General features: G+C 44.3%; 1 protein-coding gene across 2 annotated transcripts in view; it reads left to right on the top strand.

The window, feature by feature from the left end:
- Positions 1 to 27,435, top strand: part of LOC106785872 (protein groucho-1-like) — an 86,878-nt gene that overhangs the window by 42,917 nt on the left and 16,526 nt on the right. Inside the window, exons 5-7 of one of the 2 annotated variants that reach the window (XM_014746674.1) lie at positions 16,676 to 16,813; positions 20,393 to 20,666; positions 24,319 to 24,344. In XM_014746674.1, the coding sequence (XP_014602160.1) occupies positions 16,676 to 16,813; positions 20,393 to 20,666; positions 24,319 to 24,344 (438 nt within the window). Of the gene's footprint in view, positions 1 to 16,675; positions 16,814 to 20,386; positions 20,667 to 24,318; positions 24,345 to 27,435 lie in introns of both variants that reach the window. The other variant, XM_014746673.1, reaches the window with a different exon arrangement.

The raw sequence follows: 27,435 nt of genomic DNA, 5'->3' as shown, positions 1-27,435 counted from the left end.
TGCGTTAAACGACGATCGCGAGGATGATGACGATGATAATAAAACGAAAAGTACGACGTGTCGAATAGGGAGTGAATCGCGTTTCCGAATACAAAAGGGGATGGCGAATGCGTCGCTTGTAAAATAGAGTGAAAGAGAGAGAGAGAGGAGAGAAAAGGAGGGTGCGAGGGGTTGGGGAGTTGCGAAAGGGCAAAATATTTCCCCCTTCGCTCGTGAAACGTCGAATGAAATTTATCGAGGTATAACGGGAGCGAGTGGGCGCGCGTATTAATCGACCGACTCTGCTCGATGTAAGTGTCGATGTAAACGCGACCCGCTATCACAACGACGCGTAATTAACGCGGGGTAATGCTTGACAATTACCGTCATCGTCATCATTCATCCGGGTGCTGTGCGCTCCGACCTGTTACGTTTTCCCCTCTTCTCTCTCTCCCTCTCTCTCTTTCTCTCTTTCTGGACACTTGTGCCACGCTAAAATAATCGTCCGTGACCGACACGCTTCGCGCTCCGACGAGTTTTAAATTTTGTTTCCTTTCCTTTTTATCGCGTAATTAAGTACGATAGCCGCAGAACATTTCCCGGAGATAATTAGAGTATCAAAGTTTCTTCCGTGACATATTTTGTGACGATTACGTGATTCTAGTTTGAGGAAAAGAAGAGGAAAAAATAGAGATGGGGAGGGAAATAAAGGAGATAGAAAGAAAAATTGTGAAAGAAGGAGGTCGTGCCAGTCTGTATATATCGGATAAAAGATGGACCGTTTTGATATTTCATTCGTAGCCGTTATTTATTACGCACCGATGAAGCGTTCTCTTTTTCTCATTTTCCTTCTCTCTCTCTCTCTCTCTCTCTCTCTCTCTCTCTCTCTCTCTCTCTCTCTCTCTCTTTGTCTCTCTGACTGTGATATCGTTCGATTTTTATTTATCGTTTCGCATCACGGAATGACGATCACGGTCGTACGGCGAGTTTTTATTGCGGCGCGACGATCACCGGGACTCGGTCCCGTTTTTATTTGCAGGAAGCGACGCGTATTGTAAATGTTTTCGGGCATTACTCTCGATTTTACTAACGCTATTACCAGCGATTCCGGCGCGCACTGCAATACGTGTCGGGCAGTTGGAAAATTCACGCATGAAAAGTACCGGCGGCCACCGCGAGTGATTCGATTTCGTTGTTTTGCGTCCGATTCGCTGCTTCCCATTCCCCGAACCCGCTCCTCTCCCCAACCCTCTCTTCTGGTTACCATCACTATCACCAACAGCAGCAGCAGTAGCAGCGGCGGCACATCGCCACCGTCACCCTCGTTCGTCCTCTCGTTCGTCCTCTCGTTCGTCCTCTCGTTCGTCCTATCGTTTCGTCCTCTCGTCGTTTCGTCCTCTGGTCCTTCCTCTCTCGCTCTACGTCTCTCTATCCACCCCATATAGTTCGCTCATTATTCATTTATCGGTTTAACGAGCACGTCCGCGAAAAAGCGCCACAGAATATTGGCCGGTCGATAGCGTAGAATCGGCCTTTTCGAGGACGATGCGTCCTGTCCGTTCCGCCATATCCAACTAGTACTTTCTCTCTCTCTCTCGTTACTTCTCTCTTTTTTTTTTTAATTTGAATTCGCTCGCGTGGTCCACGACGACAAAATTAGTCCATTTCAAAGTCCGGTACAAAACGAGAGAATCGAAACGAATCGATTGTTACTCGTCCGAATAATCTTGTCTGCGGTAGGATTATTAATTTGCCGATAAAAGAAGGATTTTCCATCGGCGATCCTACTGTTTCTCCTTTTTTTTCTCTCTCTCTCTCTCTCCATTTCTCTGAAATAAAAAAGAAAAAGTTAAAAAAAAAAAAAAAGGACGAGTATAAAAATCGTTGATACTTTTGGAGGAGCGAACGACGACAACGACAACGACGACGACGACGACGACGATGACGATGACGACGACGACGACAGTTTATCGCCTTTCCACGGTGAATAACGAATTCGTCGTTCTCTCGTAGTTCGTGACGAGTTCAAAGGAATAGTAATCCGTGATAGGGCGAGGCTGGTTGGCTGGCTGGCTGACTGAGTGAGTCCCTTCGTCGCGTGGAGCCTCGACGAGAGCCCGTTTTCAATCTCCCCTGAATGACCGCAAATCTAGGCTTCATTAATTTCGCGGCGTACCACCCCGAAAAAGCATGCTCGAGGAGAGGAATCTCGTCAGGTGCTTCATGAATAACCTCTCGAAAGCGTCCGACGCGCTATGCGATGCTCCCTCTCTCTAAAACTTCCCTCTCTATTTCTACTACCATCGGTACTCGCGCGCGCGAGGGGTGACTTTAAGCTGGCACAGAAGCGCGCGCCCGCGCACACACGTTACCGGCCCTTGTTTTTTTTTCACCTTTTTATTGTGTCTGCAGCAGCAGCAGCAGTAACGTTGCTGCTTCGGTCCTCGTGTCTACATAGAAGAGAGAGAGAGAGAGAGAGAGAGAGAAGGAGAAAGTATGCCCGTATGTGTATGTGCGTGTGTGGAAAGAGGAGCAGAAGAGCAGGTTGAAAGAGAGCAGATGGAGGTTGCAAAAGAAGAGAAAAAGAGAGAGAAAAAGGGCGAGGTCGAGAGGAACGAGCGAACGGGTGGAAAACGCGATGCATCCTAGAGGGTGGGAGGGGACGAGTAGGGGATGAGTGGTGGTGTGGCAGCCGACGAGGGAGGCTGGTTTCACAGGCTCGCTGCCGCGCTGCTCTGTGGTCGGGGAAAAAACGAAAAGCAAAATTCGCTATCGGAAAAATCGAGCCATCCTCCTCTCTCAACGGTCCCTCTCTACAACAGTCCCTCCGCGACTTCTCCACGGGCACTCCTCCTCCATCTCTCCTATACATGCGTCTACTACTTCTATCTCTCTTCCAGTCCTCCCCCGCCCCTCCCCCTTTCTCTCTGTCTACCTTAGCCGAGCATACTCTCTCGAACCATCTCCATACCGTATTCCGCTCGTCCATTTCATTCTCTTCCTCTCGCCCCAGAACCCCTTTGCGAAGCGAGCGTGTGTTTGTATGCGCGTACACGTGCGCGCGTTGTGTGGCTTGGCCGCGGAGGAGAACGAGTCGCAATATGTGCACGATAAAATATACACAGAAATGTCTACCAGCCGCGGCGCGCACGTTTCTACATTCTTTTTATCCTTCCTCGTACTTCGTTCGCCGCGTATACCTACCTATATCTACTAGTACGTTTACGTTTGTGTGCGCTCCTATGTATATGTATTATATAGATAGATGGATAGATAGATAGAGAGACGGAATAAGAGAGGAGAGAAAGAGAGAAAGGACGCGCACGTGTTATTCTTTCAGCACTGTGGTATTCGCAGTACGAAGCGGGCCACCACGTATTCGATACACGTCTTCTCTCAGCGCTCGTGATCTCCCAACACGATAAGTTCTTTCAACCGACACCGGCTTCGATCCTTTCTCTCTCTCTCTCTCTCTCTCTCTTTTGCTTTTTTTTCTCTCTTTTGCTCTCCTTTAGACTGCTACACCGCCCAACAACAAACACATACAAACATATATTCGCACACCTATCCGAGCGTCCGTGTGACGAGTGAATTTTTTGCTTCACTACCGGAGGAAGAATGCTGCACGGAGACGATGCGAGATACGAAAAGGTTTTATCCGGGGCAGCTCGGCTGCCTGGAAATACCGCGTACTGAATTGAGAGCGACTCTCTTTTCCACGAATAGAAAGAACCGAAAGATGGGAGAAGCGAGAGGAGAAGCTAATGCCGATATTCCAGCTAGACGAATGCATCCACTCGAGCGATGCGTTTCCTGCGAGGTTATCCCCTCTTTTTCTCCCACCTTTTCTTTTTCTTTTTCTTTTTCTTTCTTTCCTTCCTCTTGTTTTTCGTCCGTCTCTCTTACTCTCAAACTTTCTCTCTATTGGCTTCGAAAATGCGAAGCCACCACTCACCCCTTTTATGAAAATTTCGTTTAAGCTACACGAAAAGGAACGCGAGAAAACTGGCTTTGAAATTTTTTAAAAATGAAACCTCCTGCTCGAATCGAAACGTGTTTTATTGAGCCGGGGGTGTATAACGAACGCACGCTGATTTTTAATTACCGCCGAGCTCGTTTTCCAGAGGCCTCGATATTCGTTTCGTAGATGAGGAAAATGAAGAAAAAGAAGAAGAAAAAGTATCGACGATGCCGCCGCGATCGTTATCGAGACGAAACGCTTTGACGAAACGAAAAGTTGGCAAAGAACGTTCGCGTAAACGGCATGAATTTTCATCGCGCGTCGTTTCCTTTTTATATCGAATTCAAGATTCAGGAAGTAGTACTATCTATATATCCTGCTACTTGGAGTCGTTCAGCGAGAAACACGAGGAAAGTGTAGGGACTCGCTTAATTCTCGCCTCTCCGAATGGGCACTTAAATTTCTTGCTCTTCCAGCTCCGAGTATCCCCCGACACACCGTTGTGTCGTCGTAGGTCGTTAACTTCGCTGTAAGGGCTACTAAGAATGAGGGCTGCAACGCTGCTCTTCATCCTTATTCGAAATACCCTTCGGAGGTAATGGTATCACCGCACAATTCCAAATATTCTTCGCGCGTTAAGCTTCGGACGTCTCGTAACTACCCTAGAAGCGCGTTGGGGATCGCTTTTATCGTTCCCACGACTTTTACGAGAAGTCCCAGCACCACTTTTGCGCACACCGAGAAAACCTCGTCTTTCTTTTTTCCTTCCTCCCTTCCTTCCTTCCTTTTTACCTTCCTTTTTACCTTCCTTCCCTTCTTTCTTTTCTTCTTACTTTCTTCCTTTATTTTTACCTCGCTTCAAATTTGCGAACGAGTTTCTACGCTTACGTTTTACGAGTCTCGTTTTTTCTACGTATTTGCTTACCCTGCCAAATTACCCACATTTAATGATATTGCGTGTAATATCATTTCATTTCTACATCGAAACAATATATAATGGGATATATAGATGGGTACCATTTGATTTAATGAAACGATACCCTTGTGAAAAGAGCAAAGGATCCTCCGCCACGGACTTATTTACGCTGTTGGTATCTAATGGCAGTCTCCGAGCTCTCCTTCCTTCGCTTTATGTTCTTTGCTTTACACTTTTATCGATGCCCCGATGTTAGCGTTATGCCGGCTATCAACGAGAGGGCAAACGCTCTCCGACCTTCTCCTTAGTCACGGGGGAGTCGTTAAGAGATCGCCGCTTACCCTTCTTTTTTTTCGCTTTATCCCATAAGAAAACTCTTTTTCAGAGATAGCTACATATATAGCTACATATAATATATATATATATATATATTACACGTAACTCGAAACGACGAGCTAAGGAACGATAAAAATGAGAATACAGCGTTTCTTACGATACGGATATTTCTACGGATACGATCGTTTCCTTTCCTACTATGATATTAAGATCGATTTACATTTAGCAATTTTCAAGAGTTATCGTACGAGAAAGAGAGAAAGAGGGAGAGAGAGAGAGAGAGAGAGAGAGAGAGAGAGAAATAAAAAAAAAGAGCAAAAGAAAGAAAGGTAAAGAAAATAGATACGGGTGCGTATCGTCGAGCTTTAATTAGCGGCACGTGCGCGATAATCCATCCGCGTTTAAGTAATCAGAGAGGACGATCATCCGACATTTATCGTTGAAGCGTGGCGCCAGGCATGTTGTTATTCGCGATAAATCAGGCGAATTTAATCATCCCGCCAAAACCAGCCGAGACTTTCCAATTAATCGAGACATCCTCCTCTCAGGTGGGCTTTATCCGTGCGCTAAGTTAATTATATCCCGTGGGCTAACCTCCAGGACGGTCTTGTTTTCCTCGATGTTCATCCTGGAATTACGAGGGGTCGCTCGTCGACGATAATTCCTTGGTATTTCGGTGGTGGGCGTGCGGTGTGCTGCTACTGCTCGTAAAGTCCCGTTCACAATGTGAATTCTCCTCGAGACTCTGCGACGTTGTCGTCCTTGTCGTCGTCCTCGTCCTCGCCCTCACCCTCATCCTCGTCCTCGTCCTCGCCCTCGTCCTCGCCCTCTCCCTCGTCCTCACTCGCTCCCTTGTCCTCGTCCTCATCCTCATCCTCATCCTCGTCTTCGTCGTCGTCGTGCAAACGAGCCTGAGGCGACCGGCTGTCGGAAGAGAGTAGGAGGAACACGAGAGGTAGAGAAAGAGAGAGATAGAAAAGTTAACGAGGGCGCCAGGGAAAGGGTGTTCTTGCTCGGAGTCACGGCACTAATTTGCTCGCTTCGTGGCACAGCGGATATCATTCCGCAGCGTGTTTTCAGCGCCTCTGCGTTAATTACTGCGGTCGTATTTGCGTCGACTAAGATGGAAACGAGTCTTATACAATTCTCGACAACCACCACTTCTCGTTGCTTTTTTTTTTTTTCTTTTTTTTTCCTTTCGAACAACGACGTTTCAGTGACTTTTCCTTTTTTTCTTTTGTTTTATATGTCAAAATAAAAATGTAAGTAATATCTTTTTAATGAAACAAATACCCAAATGTATTCCATGTAGGTATAGATATATTTAAAAAGACATTTAATTATAGAATCTTCGAGCAGTACGATTCATATTGGAACACTTGAAATCGATTTAATCGGCAATAATCTGTAACACGAGCGAAGGGATAACGTACTCTCACTCGAAATCGAGAGGCCAAAGTGTAGAGCGAGGAGATAGAGGTCGGCTCTGGCGGCTAGTCCGTTAATGTTTAGCGCAATCAGCGATAATGGCGGTCTATGGCGCGTTTAATCAAGGCAGTAGTCCGTTGCGGCTTGTGGTTCGAAAGCGGCCGCCTGGCCCACGGTGCAAAGGAAAGGGCTTGGTGCGAGGGTGAGTGCATTGGAGTGTGTACAAGAGAGACCGAGCGAGAGAGAGAGGGTGGGAGGGAGTAAGAGGGTAGGATATATCAGGTGGGCTTAGTGGTCTCTGCTGGCCTCGCATCGTCTCGACCAGAGAGTGCCCACGGTACCTCTACACACGAATGTATCGTTGTTCGTGTTTGCGGCCAGGATCGCCAACAGACCGTACCATCTCTCTCTCTCTCTCTCTCTCTCTCCCTTCCCTTCTCCTCGATTATATCTTCGTCCCTTTCTCTTTAGCCGATCGAAACTACTCGCTCGCTTGCGGTCAAAACGCCGCGAACTCGTCCATCAGTTCTCCTCCTATACAGCTATATATACTATACCTCTATTGCTGGTGATTGTTTGACTAGGAGGTATTCCGTGTACACCGAATACGAGACGGAGAATCTTTGCACTAGTTTCATGAAAATGTTTGTTCAAAGTCGAAGATAGGGAGAAATTGGTCTCGATATTCTCTTGAAGTATTTAATAAACTTGAAGCATCCTAGTAGATTTGTAAACAAATTTAAATTTTGAAATTTCTAGCTGGTTGTTACTCCTTTAATGGAGTTTCCAGCCGGCAAGATGGAAACGTTTTAAGAGCATAGAAACGTTGGAGGAAGCCAGTGGAATACGGCACGACAGAGTCTCCGGGTAAACGAGCAGCCGTATATAAACGACCAATTAGGAATGCCGTAACAGCGATACGAGCTCGTAACGCTCGGGAGTGTCTTCGTAACTCGGCAATCTCTTGGCAGCCTTAGCAAGCTTCCCTCCTAACACCTACCGGTACATCCTTCCTAATAGCTGGGCGAAGCCAACCCGTTGTTATTGGCTGCTGGCACCGGTAGAACCTCTCGCGATCGTACCTCTCTCTCTCGTTCTCTCTCTGCTGCGTCTAATATCCTGAGTGGCGCTTATTTGCCGACCGTAACCCACTAACACGTTGATCGATCGTTCTCTCGTTCTCTTTCGAAAGGGCGACGAAGAGGAAGATTACTAGGAAGACGACTTCTGGGGATCCCTGAGGTAAGAGTAGAATCGAAAGAGGTAGAAGGGGGAGCCGACGGGTAATTAGATACTCGAAGGTAATCGACGTTCTCAAGTAACCGCCGCCTACGCTGGCGAGCTCGGCTTGTCCGTACAAGAGCCAAGGATTCTCTGTACATCGTGTAAGCCTTATTAGCGTCCATTGATTTTACTCGATCGTTCAACGCTTCAAGATTATCATTTGTTTACTTTCATTCTATCTTTAATTATGAGTTGAAGTCTTTTATGTATGTGCATCCCTAATTATTACTTATCAATTTTTCTTTTTGCCATTCTAGGTAAAAATAATTGTATTCCTTGAAGTATGGCGATAAATTCACTTCCTTTCCAAAAGCACCGATTTGTTTCGGTCAACGAGAAGGTCGATACGCTGACGGACACCCGGTGTATCAAAGTATCACGGGGGGTCGAGCCACTCGAATAGAGAAGAGTATATATATATATAGAGAGAGAGAGAGAGAGAGAGAGAGAGAGACGAATATTCGAGTGCTGAGACAGCACTCCGACGTTCAAACATCCAAACATCCTGATCTTTTGCCGTCTGTTGGATTCTCCACCTCTTCCCCATCCTCCAACTTCCCCTGCCCTTTCTCTTCCCCTCCTTTGCCTCCTCTCGGCCGTGAAGCTCGAGTGGCCACTTATCCTCGTCCATCGCTCCTTCTTCCGTCTTCATTCCCGACCTCATACTAGGCCCACTTCACTTCCCATCTTCTCTCTCTCTCTTTCTCCCTCCTTCCATTTACCTATCACTCTCTGCATTCTACCTCCAGCCGTTCGTCGTCTCGTATTCGCGATTGTAATGCAACTCGTTGATGGCAAAGATTTGCAGGTGAGGGTAGCGCTTCTACGTAGGTGTTCGTCTGTGTAGTCGAGTCTTGCTATATCTAGACCCTTCTCCCTACTCTATCTCCCTCTTCCTCTCTCTCTCTCTCTCTCTCTCTTTCTCTTTTCCCATCTTTCTCTGTTGAAAGCAGAAGAGGGTGAAGAGGGTGGGTATAGACGTTGGTGCACACGTACGAGGGGTGTCTACGTTCTCTAAACGGCGACCACTTCAAGTCAACCCACTCCACGAAGCAGCAACCACGATGAACCCCCGGAATTGATTGCAGCCTGTTTACCCTCGAACGTTCGCACATAATGGCCGGCCCTCCTCTACATTGTCGATTGCTCTTCGTCTTCGGTGGCTGCCTCGGCACGAACCCCTAAAGACCATCACTACTACTGCTGGCAGCATTGCTAGTACTGCACCAACACTCGGTCCTATCTATGTGCACCCCCGCGCGCGCCTTTGTATGCCTTCGTGTAAGCTTCTATTCGCCCTTTACAATTCGTTCGTCATCGATCCGAGGCGGTGCTGCCGTGGCCCCTGCTGCTGTGCACTCTTCCTCGAAGGAATCGTTTGATCCAGAAGCAATCGAATCTGTTTTTCAGTACTTTTTCGTTCTACATTTCGTTCTTATTCGTTCGTTTTCTTCCATGCAAAAGTTCCCTTTTCCGCGATCGGCTCTTTGAAAACGATTTTTCATCACTTTTCTTTCATCTTATTTCTCTCTCTCTCTCTCTCTCTCTCTCTCTCTCTCTCTCTCTCTTTCTCACTGTCTCTCTGTCTCTCCATTCCAGCTTCCTTGAACTTTTTACGAGAAAAAAAGAGATAGGAATCGTTAACGAATAGAGGAAAGATCGAGGTTGCGATTTAATCAAACTAATCGAGTTACGTTCGCGTTTTGCATGAGATTTGTAATCTTGGCATGATATCTTAATTTCCATGCTCGCGAAATATATCTATGTATAGGTATCCATATATGTATAGAAGTTTGTATATACGTAGATATCAGTGGGCGGCAAGATTTCTCGTCGCAGCTGTATAACTTCGGAAACTGCGGGCGTTTAGTCGTGGCTGAAATTTATATACCCTCGAGCGTTTCGCCTTCCACGGTACTAAGTTTATAGGTGTATCCCTTATACGTCGCGAGATGCTTTGCGGACAAATATGCCGCTCTCGCTCTCGTATCTCGGTCGAGTTAGTCGAGATTGTCTTAATAAATTTCACGTTGCAAAAGGATATCGGAAATTATTCGCGAACACCCGGCGCTCTCTGTAACACCGATCGATGCGCGAGCACACAAAACGGATATTACGTTGGTCGGTTGTTAGTCGACCAGTTTTTCCGGACACGCAGAGGGCCGACGTTAATGATTTTCGCGCGCTCGTTTCGACGATCCTGTAATTATAATTTAATTACACGAGAGCCAGTAGACGAACGAATGGGACTGATTGCCCGTTATTTAAATGTTAAAATAATTAAGTGGACTGAGCGAACGCGTATCCCCTTTCTCTCTCTCTCTCTGTTTCCCTGGCAAAAACGGGAGAGGATGGGAGGGAAAGTTTCGATGGAAAAAACAAAGAGTAGAAAATCTCACGTCAGCAGAAAAACGCGTTGCCGAACGTGTCATCGTCCTGTTCGCAATTACACGTTCCCTTGCTGTTTCTCTCTCTCTCTCTTTAATTCTCTGCTCACCCACGCGTTCGCAGCCCACTTTACCAACCATTGACCTCCATAGCACAAATTCGCGGTGAAACCACCATCGTTCGCACCTTTCGTTCCAATAACTGGCATAGACATGGTCGGAATTAGGAACGAGCTTTCGCATAACTTACCGATCGAGATTATATAGGTACCATTGATGAGAGATAGAGAAAGAAAAAAAAGAGATGAAGAAAAAATAAATGAAATGAAATTATTATAAAAATAAATTGTAAAATCGTGTAATTCGTTTTTTCCACAATCTACTTCGATATATCGTCGAAACGATTTTGATTGTCAATTTGCAAATGAAGGGACGATGACTCGTTCACGCACGTCCATAGATCGAAACTCATATACGATAGAGCGATATTTCCGATTTTACGTCGGTTAAAATAATTCGTTAGCAAGTCGACATTTAGCGAGTCGACGGGAGCTTCGTCATTTTTCCACGATGCGGACGAAAAGCCCAGAGGCAAACCGATGACACGAGAGGGAGAAAGAGAGAGAAATGGAAAAAGAGCGAGAGAGAAACTGACCGAACAATGTCCACACTGAAACGAAATGTGACGCGAGTGGAGCATGGTTTGCAGCATCGAAAGCACCAAGCGCATAAAATTCCATCGAGGGGTAGTTTGTCCCGACCACCTTTTCCACCACTATCCCTCAGGCTCGTCCATCCCGTCGCATATCTATCTCTCTTTTCCTCTCCCTCTCTCTCTCTCTCTCTCTCTCTCTCTCTCTCTCTCTCTCTGTCTCTCTTTTACGATCTATCTGTCTCTCTTCCGACAAGCAGCACCGCGGAAAATTAACCGAATGACAATAGCGAGTTCTAATATTTATATGAGCAATTTTCGACGCGGTTGCCTGGCAGCCTGCTCTCTACTACTACCATCGCTACGAGTCATCTCCGTGAGATCACACGACTCCCTCCTCCCCCTGTCCCATAAATCGTGCCCACCTATGTAGTACGTACGTCATGCAAGAGAATATCGTCTGAACCAGAAACGCGTTGAAATTTTTACTCGTTCAACTAAAAGTATTTCCTACATTTATACGTTTCTTTATGTATATGTATATATCTACACCGATATAGATATTAATGTTAATGGGGTGGAGGGGCGAGGATCGTCGCATAGTTTCTATTAGATTAACCTGACTAAATATAGAAAGAAATAAGAAGTAATATAAACGAATGAGGGATAAATGGGACAGTTTGCGATCATCGTGGTATGTCGGTTTTTCGGAATAGGTAAACTGATCGTTCATTAGGTAGAAGACAAATTGATTAAATCTAACTTCTCTTGGCGAGCGTCGGCTGCGTTACGATGGATAATGTTCGACGAAGAGTTTTCAACGAGCAGAGAGTACAGAATATTCCATCGATAGAGAATCCACATGTGGAGGGAGGGGCGTGTGCACGAAAAGGTACCTTAACGCAGACACGCGTATACGCGGACACACGGATACGCGCACTCACATAGAGGAGAATAAGCTACGCCGTACATCCGGTATTCTCCGCAACCCGCGAAATATTGCAATCACGCGGACGTTAGCCGGGCTTTACAGCGAGTGCAGCCAGTGTATAGGGGCTTACCAGAAACCAGGGAGTTAGCCGAACACGTCGGTTTATTTGCTCGTACAGCATAATACCAGGAAAGTCCGACGAGCGCTAGCGGTGGAGGCATTGGCGACGGCGGTGGTGGTTGTGTGAGAGAGAAACTGGTGGTGTGCTGCTGCTGATGGTGGCGGAGGCGGTGATGGAGCCAGTGGTGGTCGTTGGTTTACTCGTTAGAGCGAGTAACGTGGCGTTTTACGAGCGCGCAGGCGTTGCTTTATCTCTCTTTCTCACGCGGCCATACGTAGGTAGGTATACACAAACACACGGAGAATCGTTCGCTCCCTTTCCTATTCTCGATGCAACGGTGTTACCGACGACCTGTTAGTGTAAGAGAGAGGAAGCAGAGCGTGGCTTTGTTGCCGCAAACTTTCGCTCCGTCGGAACACTCGCTGCTGACCCTTCAATTAAATGTTTCCAGATACACTCAACCTGGAGCGTACTTCTCCGTTATTATAGCGTGGTTGCCCAACGAATTAAGGACTTTTATGGATGAGTTGCTCTATTTCTGTGTTTCCTTATCAATTCGATATTTAGCTTCTCACCATTGGAATAGAGTCCTTATCTTGTGGTTGTTTCTTTTCTCTCTCTCTCTCTCTCTCTCTCTCTCTCTCTCTCTCTCTCTCTCTCTCTCTATCGTATCTAGTTTATTTCCTTTCTCTTCCTATCCATTTCGCTAAGAACTACGACAATTTGTGGTATTAGTCGAGTTCCTCGATACGTATTGGAACATCGAGGTTACGATGAAGATCGTGGCACGAAGAAGGATACGAAAAAAGAATAAAAAGAGAGGGAAAGAAAAAGAAAAAGAAGGTACGGTTGAGAGGGAGGAGTTGAAAGAGCATTCGATGCACGTCACCGTTTTACAGGCGAAGAATTTTATCGGCGGCACTTCGTCGCTTTGCATTTTTATGCCAAGAGTGTTGCTGCCAGCTTTCAGGTATATATACCCCTCTATAATACATACGAAAGACACCCGAGAGTGTTTGTACGTGAGCGTATTCTACTGAATACACACACAAGCACGCTTCTATTGCATCTCTTTCTTTCTTTTTCTCTCGTGTAGTTGCCGTTGCCACTAAGGGGGCCAGATCGCAATGGAGCTAATGCGATGGTGGGTGCCGAGTACATGAGCATACTCGAGAAAGAGAGAGACACGGAGCACTTTGCGAGAGCTTCTTGCGGCTTTCGCGATATTACGAGCTCGGGCACCCATGCTTCCGTCTCGACGTGTCACGACCCCTCCTTCCACGCTCCTTCAATTCCGGAAAGAACGAAACACACACAGAAAAGATAATATGTGGAAAAGCCGAGCTTAAATTTCTCCCATTTGCATGTCGGATTTTCTTTTTTATCGATTCATCGATTTAACGTTCGATCGATCTATCACGAAAAAGTCGTCATTTCTAATATTTCATCTTTCATTTGAAATGAAATTTTTATTTGTTATTACCCTCTGACGTGTAAGAGAGAGAGAGAGAGAGAGAGAGAGAGAGAGAGAGAGAGAGAGCGAGATAACAAAAATAATTAAAACGATTACTCGATTGCAATTCGATATCTGCGATTTGACGAGCGTACGAAATTTCTGTTTCCCCGCAGTGAAAAAATATCTATAACGTATAACTGTGGACATTTTAACGAGTAATTCCGTCAGTCGTATTACTTCAAACAAAGAACCGTTAGCCTGGAGGAAAAGGAAGGGTGGGGGCTCGGACCAGCAATCTTCGTGGTCCAATTTGGCGCGGAAGAGAAAAATTCATTCCGAGAGAAGAGATTTTCATATAGCCGGTGTGAGATCCAGGACAATGAGAACCCACAGAACCCAAACTTACCCTCCATCTTTTTGTCTATTCCTCTTTCCTCACTTTATCTTTTCTTCTTCCTCCTCCACTCTCTCGCAGGCCACCACCCTTGCGAGCGGTAAAGCATCCATCCCCATTCATTATTTTCTTGGCTACCTCTCACCCGGAGAAAACTTCTCGGCAACGCAATTACGTCTCCAACGGGGGAGGGCTTTTTCTTTTTCTCTCCTCACTTTTTTCTCGTTTTCTTTCCATCGCCTTCGCTTTTCTAGAACAAGTCATCCCTTTACTCCACAATCTCCCAAGCCTTCTCCATCTCCCGAAATCTCCTTCGCGATATGCTACTACGAGCTACTGTAGATGGGGTGGCACCTCGTGACAGCATGCTTTATTTTGGCTTGTTCGGAAAATAGTTTCGTTTCTTTTTATGAAAATGAAAGACAATTTTCCTATAGTGAGTGAGCTTTGAGATTAAATCTAGGCGTTTCAAATAATCATGAACGGTCGAATTCGATAAATTTAATCTCTCAACGAGCTCACGAGTTGTTGTTCGCCGGTTTGCATCAATTAATGTCTTTATTGTGTCTTCATCAGCTTTAACTGTCCTTTCAGAACGTGGTGAATTTTCTTAGCCTATTAAGCTAGGCCTATTAGCGCTTCGTCCTCGAAGATGGTGTCGAGCGTAGAAACGTTCCAAGTATTCGTCGATTCGAAGGTACCACCCTGAAACATGAAAAATTCAACTGAAGAAAGAGGAGGGAGCGCGATGTAAAGGATCGTTGAAAAGAAGTTCGTATTTGCAACTACTTGTACAGACGACATTTTCATTCTCCAAGCGTTTGTCCGTGACCCAGGAAATTACGATAAAGCGAGTACGCGCTCCGTTTTAATTACGTATTCCATGGAGCATAAATTTCATAATCGATGAAATTTGTTGACTAGAGGGTGGGAGCTCATCGAGTTAAGGCTTCTTTAAAGGCTCGCGGAAAGGAGAGCGACGGAAGCGGAGGGGTTGGGGTGACCGAAACAAAAAGTTCCGTTCATCAACGTCGACGCCGTAGTAGAGCGCAAGCTCTCATGCATATGTATAGAGTTTGCGAGCTACGTTCACATCTCCTTCTCTCTTCACCCACTCCCCCCTTCCTCTCTCTTTCCCTATGTCCGTCGTGCACTTTCATATGTGATGCTCGCGGATGGCTCGACTCATTTTCGCGTACGTTATAATTAGTGGCTTAATGACTGGCACTTCGAAGGCGACGGGTAATTAAAACATCTATGTGTGGCGCGTGTGAGTGTGAGTGTGTGTGTGTGTATTTTTTTCTCTCTTTCCTCTCGCTCCATCCTCCCTGGCAGGCTTTCGTGCTCTTATCTGTACGGCCCCTCCCCTCTCCTTCTCGTACTTCTTCGTCTCCTCCTCCCGTTCCATTTGTCTGGCATCGTGCTTTCGGTTATGGAAAGGGAAACTTGCCAAGAATTTTAGTGGCCACGATATTTCAATTAACATCCGAGACTCGTTTAAGCGGCAGTGAAAATTAGTGCCGTCGGCAACGGCAACCAAGACGAAGAGGAAACGAAAAAGGGAGGAAGAGAGAGAAAGAAAGTGAGACAGATATAAAGAGTTAGAGAAATTTCATAAGGATTTTACGTTTATACCGCCCAGTAGTTGAGCCAGCCTTTATACACCCTTCTCTCTTTTATGAGTCGCATTAAGCGCCGTACATAGCTGTCTAACCGTTTTTAACATTAAACAAGTTAGCTTCTTCGTTTTCTCTTCCTGCTTTAAATGCGCCCAATAATTTCGTGTTAATTATAAGGGTGCAAGAGAGAGAGAGAGAGAGAGAGAGAGAGAGAGAGAGAGAGAGAGAGAGGATGATACAAGATGTGTATTATTTAAGATCAAACCTAAATAGAGATTTGCTAAACGATATAGCGATCAAAAGTTGTTCAACGCAAACTTTATCTTTTGATAAATTATGAACTTTTATAAACCGCGTTGCGAAAGTGAGATAAAAAGAGAAAAAATATTTTCGATGACGCTCTCGGGCGTCCGCTAATTACGCGCAGCATCTGTTCAATTTTTCAAACTCCGCGGCTCGATTCGATACATCGCAGCAGACTGTTTTCATCGACCCGGTGATTTTCATTTTCAATGAAAGAGAAATTTTGTCATTACGTTTCGACTACGGGCTCCGAGTATATTTGTTCGTATTATCGTTTCCGGGATGAAGCGTGCGAGTAAATAAATATCACGTACGCTCGTTCGTAATCATTTTATTTGAAGAGCGTTTCAAAAGTACAAGTCCACGTACCTGCGTACACACGTATATGTGAACGTAAAACGAACGATTCGTTTTATAAATCATCGACGATGGTTTCGCATAGATAAACAATCGGACATTGGCGCCGAAAGTGTACTCTGTTGGTCGATTTTCATTTCCGCACGTATCCAGAACGGACGGACGAGCAACGATCAGTTATTTTTCTCTCCTCGAACGGATCGGCATGCTGGCGTAATTTTCCAATTATTGACTATATCGTAAGAGTTCGATTTAATCCTCGTTAGTTCGTTCCAGCTTGAGGATACTGTCAAGGATACTCTCCGAGGATTATGGACCATTTGCAGCTCCTCCTTTTGCTCCTAAGAATACGTTTAAATGATCCTTACTTCGTCTTAACTATCACGGTTAAAGCGCTCTTAGGATCCTACATGCTCTCGTATAAATTTTTTAGAGGGTCGTACGTGTGCCCTCTTCGCTCTTCCTACATTTGCTAGTAAAATCTCAGAACGATTTTATTACTTTTCAAATGTAATTCTAACGAAAAATAATCTTTTGTCGTTTTCTTTCAGACGGAGATAGCGAAGAGGTTGAACGCCATAATCGCCCAGATTCTACCCTTCCTCTCTCAGGAACATCAACAGCAAGTCGCCTCTGCTGTTGACAGAGCCAAGCAAGTAACCATGACCGAGCTGAATGCTATTATTGGGGTGAGTACGCGCCAATGGCGGATAAATTAATCTGCGCAACGTGTGCCACTCAGCATGATATTATTGATTATGATTGCATCTAGTGCCGAGCGTCGTTGAAACGATATTAAAGCGTATATCCGACGTAAAGCGCGTCATGCTCGTACATACGAGTAAAACGTTAATTGCGGCTCGCTCGTGTGGATCGTATTTCGCATTGCCGATGTATAGAGGATAGTCCAAGGTAAACGTGAATCAATGCAAGGATCGCATTATCCTCGATAAATAAACGCGTAATTCGAGAGATTTAGATAGTGGCCGGTTATGTCACTATCTAATTGCTAATATTATTTTGTTTATCTACGATCATTCTTCTATATCACGTAAGATCAATCGAACAAATTTTGAAAAATTGGCCTATATATATATATGTGTGTGTGTCTGTGTGTGTGTGTGTGTATATATATATAGGAAATATATAGGAAAAATATTAGAAATTCGTTGATGTAGAAAACCGAATGAGAACCACTGTACGATAGTAAGAGGAAGCCGATGCACGCTCGAGGAATCCGAAAGCGGACGGATGGATACGATCCTGGCGAATCCGAAATCCTCCTCAATATTGCTCGAGCACTCAATTTCCTCCCTATTAAGCCGCCGGCTTCTCTCGACTCTCTTCCTCCGCCTTCGTCTCCACCTTCTCTTTCCACAAGTACCACCACTACCATCACCATCACCATCACAACCACCAGCACCAGCACCAGCAGCATCACCTCCACCTCTCTTTCCTTTCTTCCCTTCTCTTCCCTCTTCCTTCTTCGACTTCTCCACCTCTTCCTCTTCCTCTTTCTCAGCCAACTCCAACTCGAATCTTACAGTGAGTCTTCCTGCCGGTTTCCAGACCGGATAGGTTATAGTGTTATGGCGCACGAGCACCAACTAATCAGCATTCCTACCTACCCTCCTTGCCCCTTCTTCGTCCCTCCCTCGTCCCACCCTCATCCCTCTCGAAACTACCATGGATCCGCGGCGTTGTCGGGGTACGTGCGGCAAATCCTTAGCAGGATCCCAGGATTCTCGGCGCCTTAACTCGCTCCATCTCAACCTCGTTCTATCCTCCCCCCTCTGCCTCTGTTTCTCTCTCTCTCAACTGGCCGCAAGCAGATCGAACGGAAAAGTTGAGGCTCACTTCTGCATCCCTTTCAGTAACTTACCCCTTTTAATTGATACTGTGCAAATGATTGGACTTATTCCAGGATGCTCGTAGAGTCGATCTACCAAATATTTTATCCAAAAGTAGAGTATTCTTTGATTCATTTTAAAGACATCAAAGTAAGTAAATACGTATGTTCAAGGGGCGACTCGAGGTTTGGTTGCCTCGTTCGACGATGAGGTCGTTATATAGCAAATAATTTCATCTTTGTTTTCTTTTAAAATTTTACTACCGGATGACTCACACACACACAAAGGGAGAAAAAATATAGAAAGAAGAAGAAAAAAGTGACGAGCGTCACCAAGAGCCATTCTCGGCTTGGTCGTCGACAAGTCGCAAGCAAGGCTGAGGATGCTTTTCAGCCGGCAACGACGCGGGATATGGAAGAAGGTTAAGACGATCTCCTACGGTCCTCCAGCACAATCTTCACGGTTAGCCGAGTCAGCAAGTGGCGACTCTGATGAAAAGTGCTGAGGACGAGACTGGCAATGGATGCAGGTGCACGAGGAATTTCGAGCCTCTTCTTCGATGTGTCTGCTTCTGTTCTCTCTCTTGTGCAAAAAGAGAGAGAGAGGAGGGGGAAAAAATTCAAGTGTATCACGATCAGTAAAAATTTGTTTGAAGCTGCCAACTTATCTTTACACCGATATAATGTATTGTGTTCGGAAAAGAATGAGAAAATTGTTGATAAAAGTCGACGCTAAATGGAATTTAATTGAAGTAGCAAGAATAATTATCTTCGCGCAAAGACTAGGCAGCGATTTGTTCTCATCTCTCTTCCTCTCTCTCTCTCTCTCTCTCTCTCTCTCTCTCTTTCTCTCTTTAGGCAAAAGAGGCAAAATAAAAGCGAGGGGTGGGAATGAGAAAAGAGAAAGAGAGAGAGAGAGAGGTGGTAGACTTTAGGTGTGGCAGCTTCAGGTTCTCGGTATTATTATCGCTGCAGAGAGTAGAAACTCGAGGAACGTTTCCTCGGGGCTTCCGGCTTTCCCAAATCTCCAGCAACGTTTGCGAGAGCATCTTCTCTTCCAACTCGAAGTGGTGCTCACCCTTCGCTTTCTCTTTATCTCTCTCGCACTTCACCGAGAGTTAGCATCATCCCCGTTCGTCGACACGACGGTATGCCCGTGCATACATGTCGTTCTCCCTCTTCTCTGTTTGCGTGTTTTGTGGGTGGTTCTGCTCAGACAGCCGCTCGACGCAAGGTTATTATATCGTTAAGCCATTTAATTATCTCGGCAAACTACTCTCAGGAATATTCGCCGGGGTCTGCCTTAACACGTGTATACCGTACAAGCAAAGAGAGATACAGATAGAAAGAGATAGCGAGAGAGATGAAAGATTCTCCAAGGATTGTACGTGAAGCGGTTTAACCCTCGACGCCAACACCACCACCACCACCACCACCACCATCACTACCATTTCCTACTATAGCGTTTCTCTATCTCCATCCCCGTTCCCGTTCTCTTTCCCGTTCCCGCTCCCGTTCCCGCTCCCGTTACCGCTCCCGTTCCCGTTCCCGTTCGCTTTTCGCCCGAGATTCGCGAACCGTTAAAACACCGCTGAAGAGCTTTACAACTTGTCTGTTAACTAAAAATGACTCGACACCAAGTGGGAAGAGAGGAAAGGAGCGAACTAACGAGGCAACTACCGGCGAAAGGAGCTTCGCGCTTTCTAACAAAGTTTTTGGTGACGTTCGCTGCAAGTGACCGCATAAATCTCATCATGCTCTTTCTCCTTCGCTTTTCCTTATTCCTCTTATTTCCCAGTTTTGCACTTTTCCGCGTCGGAAGGCTCGGTTATTTAAAGTTTCTCGAGTTTGTGCGACAAGTCGTTATACATCGCGAGCATCGCGCCATTTTAACCACGCTGGAAGAGAAAGAAAAAACGAGAAGAGAAGAAGAAAGAAAAAAAGGCAAAGAGTTCGGTAACGGTTACTCGTCCGTACAAGGGGATACACCGACTACCCCGATGGTTTGCTGCGGTCTCCCGCAACTTTTTCAACAAACAAATTACTAAGCTCGTACATTTTCCTTTTTCGCAAAAATGAAATCGTTTGATCAATTATAACGCGTAAACAAGCAAAAACCTGCTTCTCGTACCTACCTTTAATATTGCCTCTCTCTACGAACTATTTGTCATGAGAATTTATTTGCTTATGCGTTCGTACGGTGCAACTTGTTACAATAGATAAGTTTACGTTTCTCAAACAGAGACTTCTAACGAAGTTGAGTATTCACGAGCGACGAGTTACCTAATTTTTTGTTCAACTAGCTATATTATCATTCAAATGATTCCATTCTGTTATCCGCGTTTCTACAATTTCTTATTCCCGCATATATCTCCTCGGCATCATCGTTTATTTGTTTTTTGGTTATTTTCAGCAACAGAGGCCTGACTTGCCGAGGCTTCTTCAACAAATGCAAGCACATCAAATACCACCGGGCGCAACGATGGGACCTCACCCAGGCATTCCTGGACTACCAGGATTAGGACCTGGAGCTGGTCTTCCGGTACCCAGTTCCGCGTCCGCGACCCTTTTGAGTCTTGGTTTGACCCCAGGTGCTACAGCAACTCCCGGAGGTTCTGCGGCTCATCCTCTTTCGATGTTGACCAAGCCGGACCTTCATCGAGGTCAACCAGATGATCTCAAACCTAACGGAGGTAAGCTTCTTAATCCAATCAAAGTATTATTATGTCAACAATATTATTTAGTCATATATATCGCGTTAATCTAATCGTCCTATTATCTTGAAAGATTCATTTCGCCGAGAGCAATTACGATGGGGGGAGTTCCAAGAGTTACTCTCATTACAAACTTCGTCGTAGTTACACGTCGACGAAGTGTCGACTTACAAAAATTGCTGGCTCAGTGTCTCGCGGGTTTCCTGCTTCTCCTATGAGAATCTTATTTGCGCGAATACGATCGGGTGTGACACGGAAAAACAAGAAGGCTCTACTATTATCTTTCTTCGAAAAAACGGTTACTTATCGTGTTTTCGCGATATCGTTTTGCTCGCCTACTTGTTTTATTTTCTCTTATTGTGTGTCAGGAGACGGTATCATGAGAATGTAAGACGATAGACCTAAGCTAGTTTGATCCTCTTGGTGAATCAACGGTTTAACTGTTATGAGATGAACAAAATACTTTTGGCTTGGATCAGAAGTCTTCTCGATAAGAATATACTTTGAAAGTAATGCGATTCTAAATCGAAAACGGTCATCGACGGTTTCCTAGTGCTCTTCGCTAGAACGAAATACGTATTCCGTGACTGGAAAGCCAAGGATGACGCAAACGATCGTGCTTAAGTCCCGATCTTGACCTCGCTCCGGTACTCGCGTTGATGTCCTCCTCGGCCTGTATATACCTCCTACGTACCAGTGCTAGAACCTTCACACTGACAGAATCGTGAGCGAGAAGGAAAGAAGGAGGAACCGAGAGAAGGAATTGTACCATCTTCTATCACGCTTTAGTTCTCTTCTTCGTCCACCCAATGTCATCTCGTTCAGCCTCGCCCATCTTTTTTCTTCTTTTTCTTCCCTTTCTTTCTTTTCTTTCTCCCTCTCTCTCTCACACACACACACACACACACACACACACACACCATAAATACACACAAAGTCTTTCTTTCGCCTCTTCAACTATCTCTCTTTCCGTCGTCGTCTCTCAAGAGAGCACTTAGAATCTCCTCTCGACACGAGGGTACTTCCGACTCCTTCCCTCGTTCCTTCCGACTCTAGCTACCTCCTCGTCTAAAACCTTCACGCCCCTAAGCCGCTTGATCCCTCCCTCCTCCCTCGCTTTCCCTCTCCCTCTCTCTCTCCCTCTTCCTCTCCCTTTCCCTCTTTCTCGTTTTCAGTGAGCTCCTATATACCCATGCTATACGTATGTCTTTCCTTCTTCTTGGCCGCACTCCATCCACCTCGACCCACACTCGTCTAACCGTGTTATACTCCTTTGTCCGATGTAACCTCAGAGCAGTTGTTACACGTTGTTTCGCGTCCAACTTCGTCGACGTCTCATATACCTACAACTTACAGAAGATTCCGAAAAGATTTTTCTATTTCTTTGTTTCTTTTTTTCGTTAAAAAACAATCTCACCTTCCAACCCAAATCTTTGTCCTCATGTCGTTCATTTACTTTTGTCATATTTATTGTTTATGGTGATGAGACTTTGTTTAAAAATGTCATATTAATTAACATTGTTCAAATATTACGTTCTAACGTCAACGTGGAACAAGTATAAGGGCTCGTCAAAGGGCAACCCGAAACCTTTCGATGGCCTTTTTCGAAGACTCAGCACGGTATGTGAAAGTCTAAAACAATAATGGCTAACAATTTTGATCCTGAGTGCGTAGCAAAAGTTTTTTTTCCCTTCCGGGACAATCCCTTTCCGGGACATTGCCTCTGGCGAATTGTTCTTTTGCTAACGTTGTTATCGTCCTTACCGTACTCTATGCCCGTCTTCTTTTACCTCGTCGTCAACATAATATCCGTCAGAAGCACTCGTCCGATTCCTTTTTACTCGATCGCTCGCTATTCGAGAACGATTTCGTGGCCGATCGCAATAGACCGGACTCTTTTACGGACGATTAGAAACCAGTAGCGTCGCTCGTATTACCGTTTTATCGCCGACTCTGTCCTCGCAGAAATGCTTTTTTAAGATAGACTGTGAGATAAAGAGAGAGAGAGAGAGAGAGAGAGAGAGAGAGAGACAAGGGAGAAAGAGGATCCGGTTTTTCTATGTTTTTTCTTTCTTCCTTTCTTTTATTCTTTCTCCTTTTCTTTTGTTCTTTTTCAGATCTGAACCACTAACCACTTCGGTAAGAAAAGTAAGATGGCCAAAGATAGAAAATTCAATCTATCAACCTGGAAAAGAACTCGTTTGATAATTCTCCCTTCCAGTTTTTCTTCTACTACTGTTAGTATACCTTTTTCACGCAAAAGTATTCGGAACGAGCTATCAACCTGTTCATTTCTTTTAAGTAGATACTTGACGTAAACTTCATCCTCGATGAATAATATCACTTTCACCTTTTCGTGTTAACGAAAAAGTCAAGCAATAGGTTTCCATCATCGTACTCTCGATACGATTCATCGAATCCAAGCATAATTCTCTTCTCTAGCAAGCAATAATTCGCAAGAAGGTATCGTTGGAATGACTTTCTTCGGAAAGTACTCGGACAAATGCCGAACGAGTCGTTCTCTCGGATGGCGAACGACACCCTTACTGGTTTTAGTAGGAAATTATACGCGCTCTTCCGCGTCCGTTTATGGGGGCATCCAAAGGAGTCCCACGAGGGGACTCCAAGAGAAATCTCAAGGGAGAGAAATGGAGTTCCTTTGGGAAGGACAAGGTAAGGAGAAGATGACGAACATTAGCCAGGTTTACGGGGGACACGTTTGCTAGCAATTTCTCTCTCTTTCTCTCTTTCTTTCTTTCTCATGTAGACGACGTTAGCGTATATCTGGGCAAGCATCTTCCAGCCTACCCTCTCGTTCATCCCTTTGGACGTTGGAACGCTCGTATACGAGTTTAACCCTCCCATCTCCTCGATATCTACTTCTTCTCTCCTCCTCGGTAATAGCCGGGAAATATGAGGAAATTCTTCCGGTCGACCGCATCACCCTACCGTTATTTGGTGAACCATAAAACGAACACAAAGGATCGAGAACAACTTTCTTATTCTCTCTCTCTTTCTCCCTCTCTTTTTCTCTATCTTTTACACAAGCACAACGACTACGTTAAGCTATTTAATGTATTTAATCTATAATCCGAAGAAGAAGAAGAAGAAGAAGAAGAAGAAGAAGAAAAAGTAATTTGTGAAAAAAGAGAATAAACGATAGTATGCGGATGCTATGTGGGGCGAAGGACCGTTAGGATATTTCCTGCGAGACAAAATGTACCTATCTAGAGGATGAGGAGGTTGGGGAAATCGAGCGAGAGCAAACTACGAACTCGGTTTCTCGAGGACAAAGCTTCCTCCTTCGGGCTCTTCTCCCTTCCTCTCGCATCCTATCTTCTCCTCTCTCTCTCGGTATTTCCTCTCTTCTGTTCACATTCTCTCGCTCCTCCAACTCGTCCACTCTCTTCTCGGAAATTCTCAAGAAGTCAGACTTCCCTTCTGCTCCCATTCTCTTCCTTTACCTTTTTTCCTTTTTTTTGTTCACAGAAAAGATCCTGTAGGTGTACCGCTGACTCAATTCGATTCGATCTTCGAATAATAGCGAAATAAAATAGCGCATAGTGCAGAAAATATCTGCGCCGTTCATCCTTATCCAGAGAATTTATTTGCATTTTTTTCTCTGTTCCAGGCCTTAATCCAGCCGAGGAGAGGCATGTAAGTATGCTTACCATGTATATAATATAATCGTACATTACTATTCACCATACACTTATTTAAAATTCATTTGCTTCTATCGACGTAGGTAAGCATTTAGGTGCTTTCCTTTTTTAAATCACCCTAATATCCACATTAATTTGATCGATTTATCGAAACGTAATAACTGCAGTACGACGTCCTTGGCAATCTCGCTATTGGCGAAGAACAGTGATCTTTGATATCGGACCGATGCCAAACCTTTCCTACAAATACGTTCTCTGAACTTTTGCCAAGATATCGCGAGTAAACGACTATCTCATCGGTCGAATCGTTCAGGCCAACGTTGCTCGTTCAAAGAATCTACCGAATGAAAAGGAAAAGAATGTAGAAGTGATGAGAGGAAGAGAGAGATAGGAAGAGAGAGTAGAATTTGTCGGCGGAATCCGTAGAATTCAACAAATTCCACTCGCGATCAATCTAGTGGGGAGGTGAAAGAAAGAATGGTTCTCGGGAATACGTGCAAGTAGAAGTAGCCACGGTTGGCTGCCATTTAAGCTGCCATCATTATATTGCGAGCTTCAATTCGACTTTACATTCTCGCCTTAATCCTTCATCCTTATCTCGAGAGACTTCGCAAATCGCTTTTGACATTCCAATAAGCCGTTCGCGCGTATACATGTATTATTATATGTAGTATATATCGTAAGTATTATTTATTTATTTATTTGTTTACGGAATAAACTCATTAGTACATAAATTTAAAAAAAGGTCAAGTAAAAAAGCAAATAATAAATAATAATTAATAAAAATTACTATATAAATTTAACAAAAGAGATATAGTAAAAAAGAAAATAATAAATAATACAAATAATAATAAGAGAGTTATACACACCAACAAAAACTAAAAATTTGAATTTAAAGAAAAACTTTAAGGAACAGCTGTTCAAAATGCTGCAATGAGACCTTTAACTGAATACTAGAGACATTTTTACCAGCAACATTATATACACCACCTCTATGCTTAAACGATTAATTTTATTTATGACGGTCACGCCTGTAAACATTAAAGTTTTATTATAAATCGCTGAGCTTGATCCTTAGGCCACGAGCATTATGATAATAAATCCTCGGTGTGAAAATATATTTTATGAAGACAGATTAGTTTTGACGATTTTAGGGATGCCATTTAAAAATCTAGTACTCATATTAGATATACCATTTTTCGTTACCGATTTCACTCCTTAATGATTTCAATGATCATGCGGTGCGTTGGTATGGTTCTGACTGATGTAAAACGGAACCCCAATATCTAGATTTATTTTTCAAAACAGAAATAACTTCATGTTCTGAGGCAAAAGTGATTCAAATAGGACGAATTTTATTAGGATACTTTCTACCAATTCTGGTAGAACGAGATACTAAATGAGCAGATGGATTAATTTTAAACAGAATATTCTTGGCCAAGACATCCTCAGAAATATTCGAGTTAGACGATACAGATGAGTCGTTTTCTTCTAGATTATATAATATAATATTAGACGATCTTTTCTCTCTTTCAATAATTTCGCCAATGACTTCCTCCGCAGTAACGGGTTTCTTCGAGTGTTGATCAAAATTTTGCATTTTATTCTCTATAAAAGAGACACGATCCGTGATAATATTTATATCATTATGAACTTTCAGAATATCATTTTTGAAGCTTTTAATGAGATTGTCACTCATTAAATTAATTTCCTCTCGAATAATATCACAAAACTTATTGTTAGTATTAAAAGGGCATCCTTCGAGACGGTATTTTGGGATTTACAATCTGTAAACTTGTCGTTCGGATAAGAAGGAGTAGGAATTATTATAAAAAGCCTTTAACGTGATTCGATAGCATAATTCTTTGGCAGCATGGTATAAGCGCGTCGAACTAAACTGGAAATTTGTTCCAACGGATAATGGGCCAAGCCCGAAGACGATTATTGAAATGTTACATTCGGTCTCGATGGAAATTCCATTAGTCTCGATCGAGTTACCGATTATCCTGCCTTATTATTTCTCCACTTTCTTCCGCGATAATGAATTCATTCTTCTCTCTTAGATTCTATTATGGAATAGCAGATAGGTATATAGATATATATATTTAATTCGAGCATTGGTAAAAGATCGATCGCTATTATTGTCATCGTGTCGGAACCGATGTGCGAGTGATTCCGATTTTAATTAAATTTACGACGAGATCCCGTCCAAGTACGCTTTATTAAAGGAGTAATTTGTGAAATCACTACGAAGGAGTATCTTGGCAAATCCTTTGCTATTTCTTGACGTAAATTGATTTAAAAGTTTGCCACATAGAGAATATTTGTTTTAACTTCTTTCTTTTTTTCTTTCTTTTTTTCTTCTTTTGCACTTTACGTCAGAGAAAAAAAAAAGTGGAAAGCAAAAGGGAAGGAAACTCGTAGAAGAGCATAAAAAAGTTGTACGTTCGACGGGGTAATTGGCTTTGACCGCGAGAGTGCTTAACGAAATCTGGCAATGTAATTTCGTCCCTAACCCTCGTCTGGTGAACGAGGACAGAAGACGCGCGAAGTGGGGAAAACGACTTCGGTCTCGTAAAATTTCACCTCGTAAAAGTGATTAGACCGCCGCTACACCGCGCACTCCTGTTCCGCGCACTCCTATGCCGCGTTTACCTATCGGACGAGGACGAAAAAGAAGGGCTGCGAGGGGCTGAAGAGTGGAAGACCGGAATGGACGTAAAAGCCCGACCACCGGAATACAGGGCCGTAAAAAACTCGTCGTCAAAAGCATCCCCTTCCGCTTGGAATGTACCCTTCCCTCCGGTCTCCCCCCACCCGACGACGGTGGTATAAAGCACCCACTGGGCCTGGCGCTCGTTTATTAAAAGCGCTCCAGGAAAGCAAAAAAGACCGGAGAGCGTTCTAGGACGGGCTACTCGTCCGTCGTGCAAAGCTTCCGTTTCTCGAGATCAATTTGAGAATCGACCTCCGACAAGTCGATCGAACGATCGGTCCAAATTTTATCTAGTCCAAGTATCGTTGAATTAAAGGAAAGAAATTTCCTTTGAAAGGGCATTTTTTTCTGCCCAGTCGTCTTTCCCCAA

Source organism: Polistes canadensis, unplaced genomic scaffold (assembly GCF_001313835.1).
Source record: "Polistes canadensis isolate GaletaPanama2010 unplaced genomic scaffold, ASM131383v1 scaffold_58, whole genome shotgun sequence".
NCBI classification, from domain to species: domain Eukaryota; kingdom Metazoa; phylum Arthropoda; class Insecta; order Hymenoptera; family Vespidae; genus Polistes; species Polistes canadensis.
The sequence above is the reverse complement of the archived record's forward strand: the minus strand, read 5'-3'. Positions and strand labels throughout refer to the sequence as shown.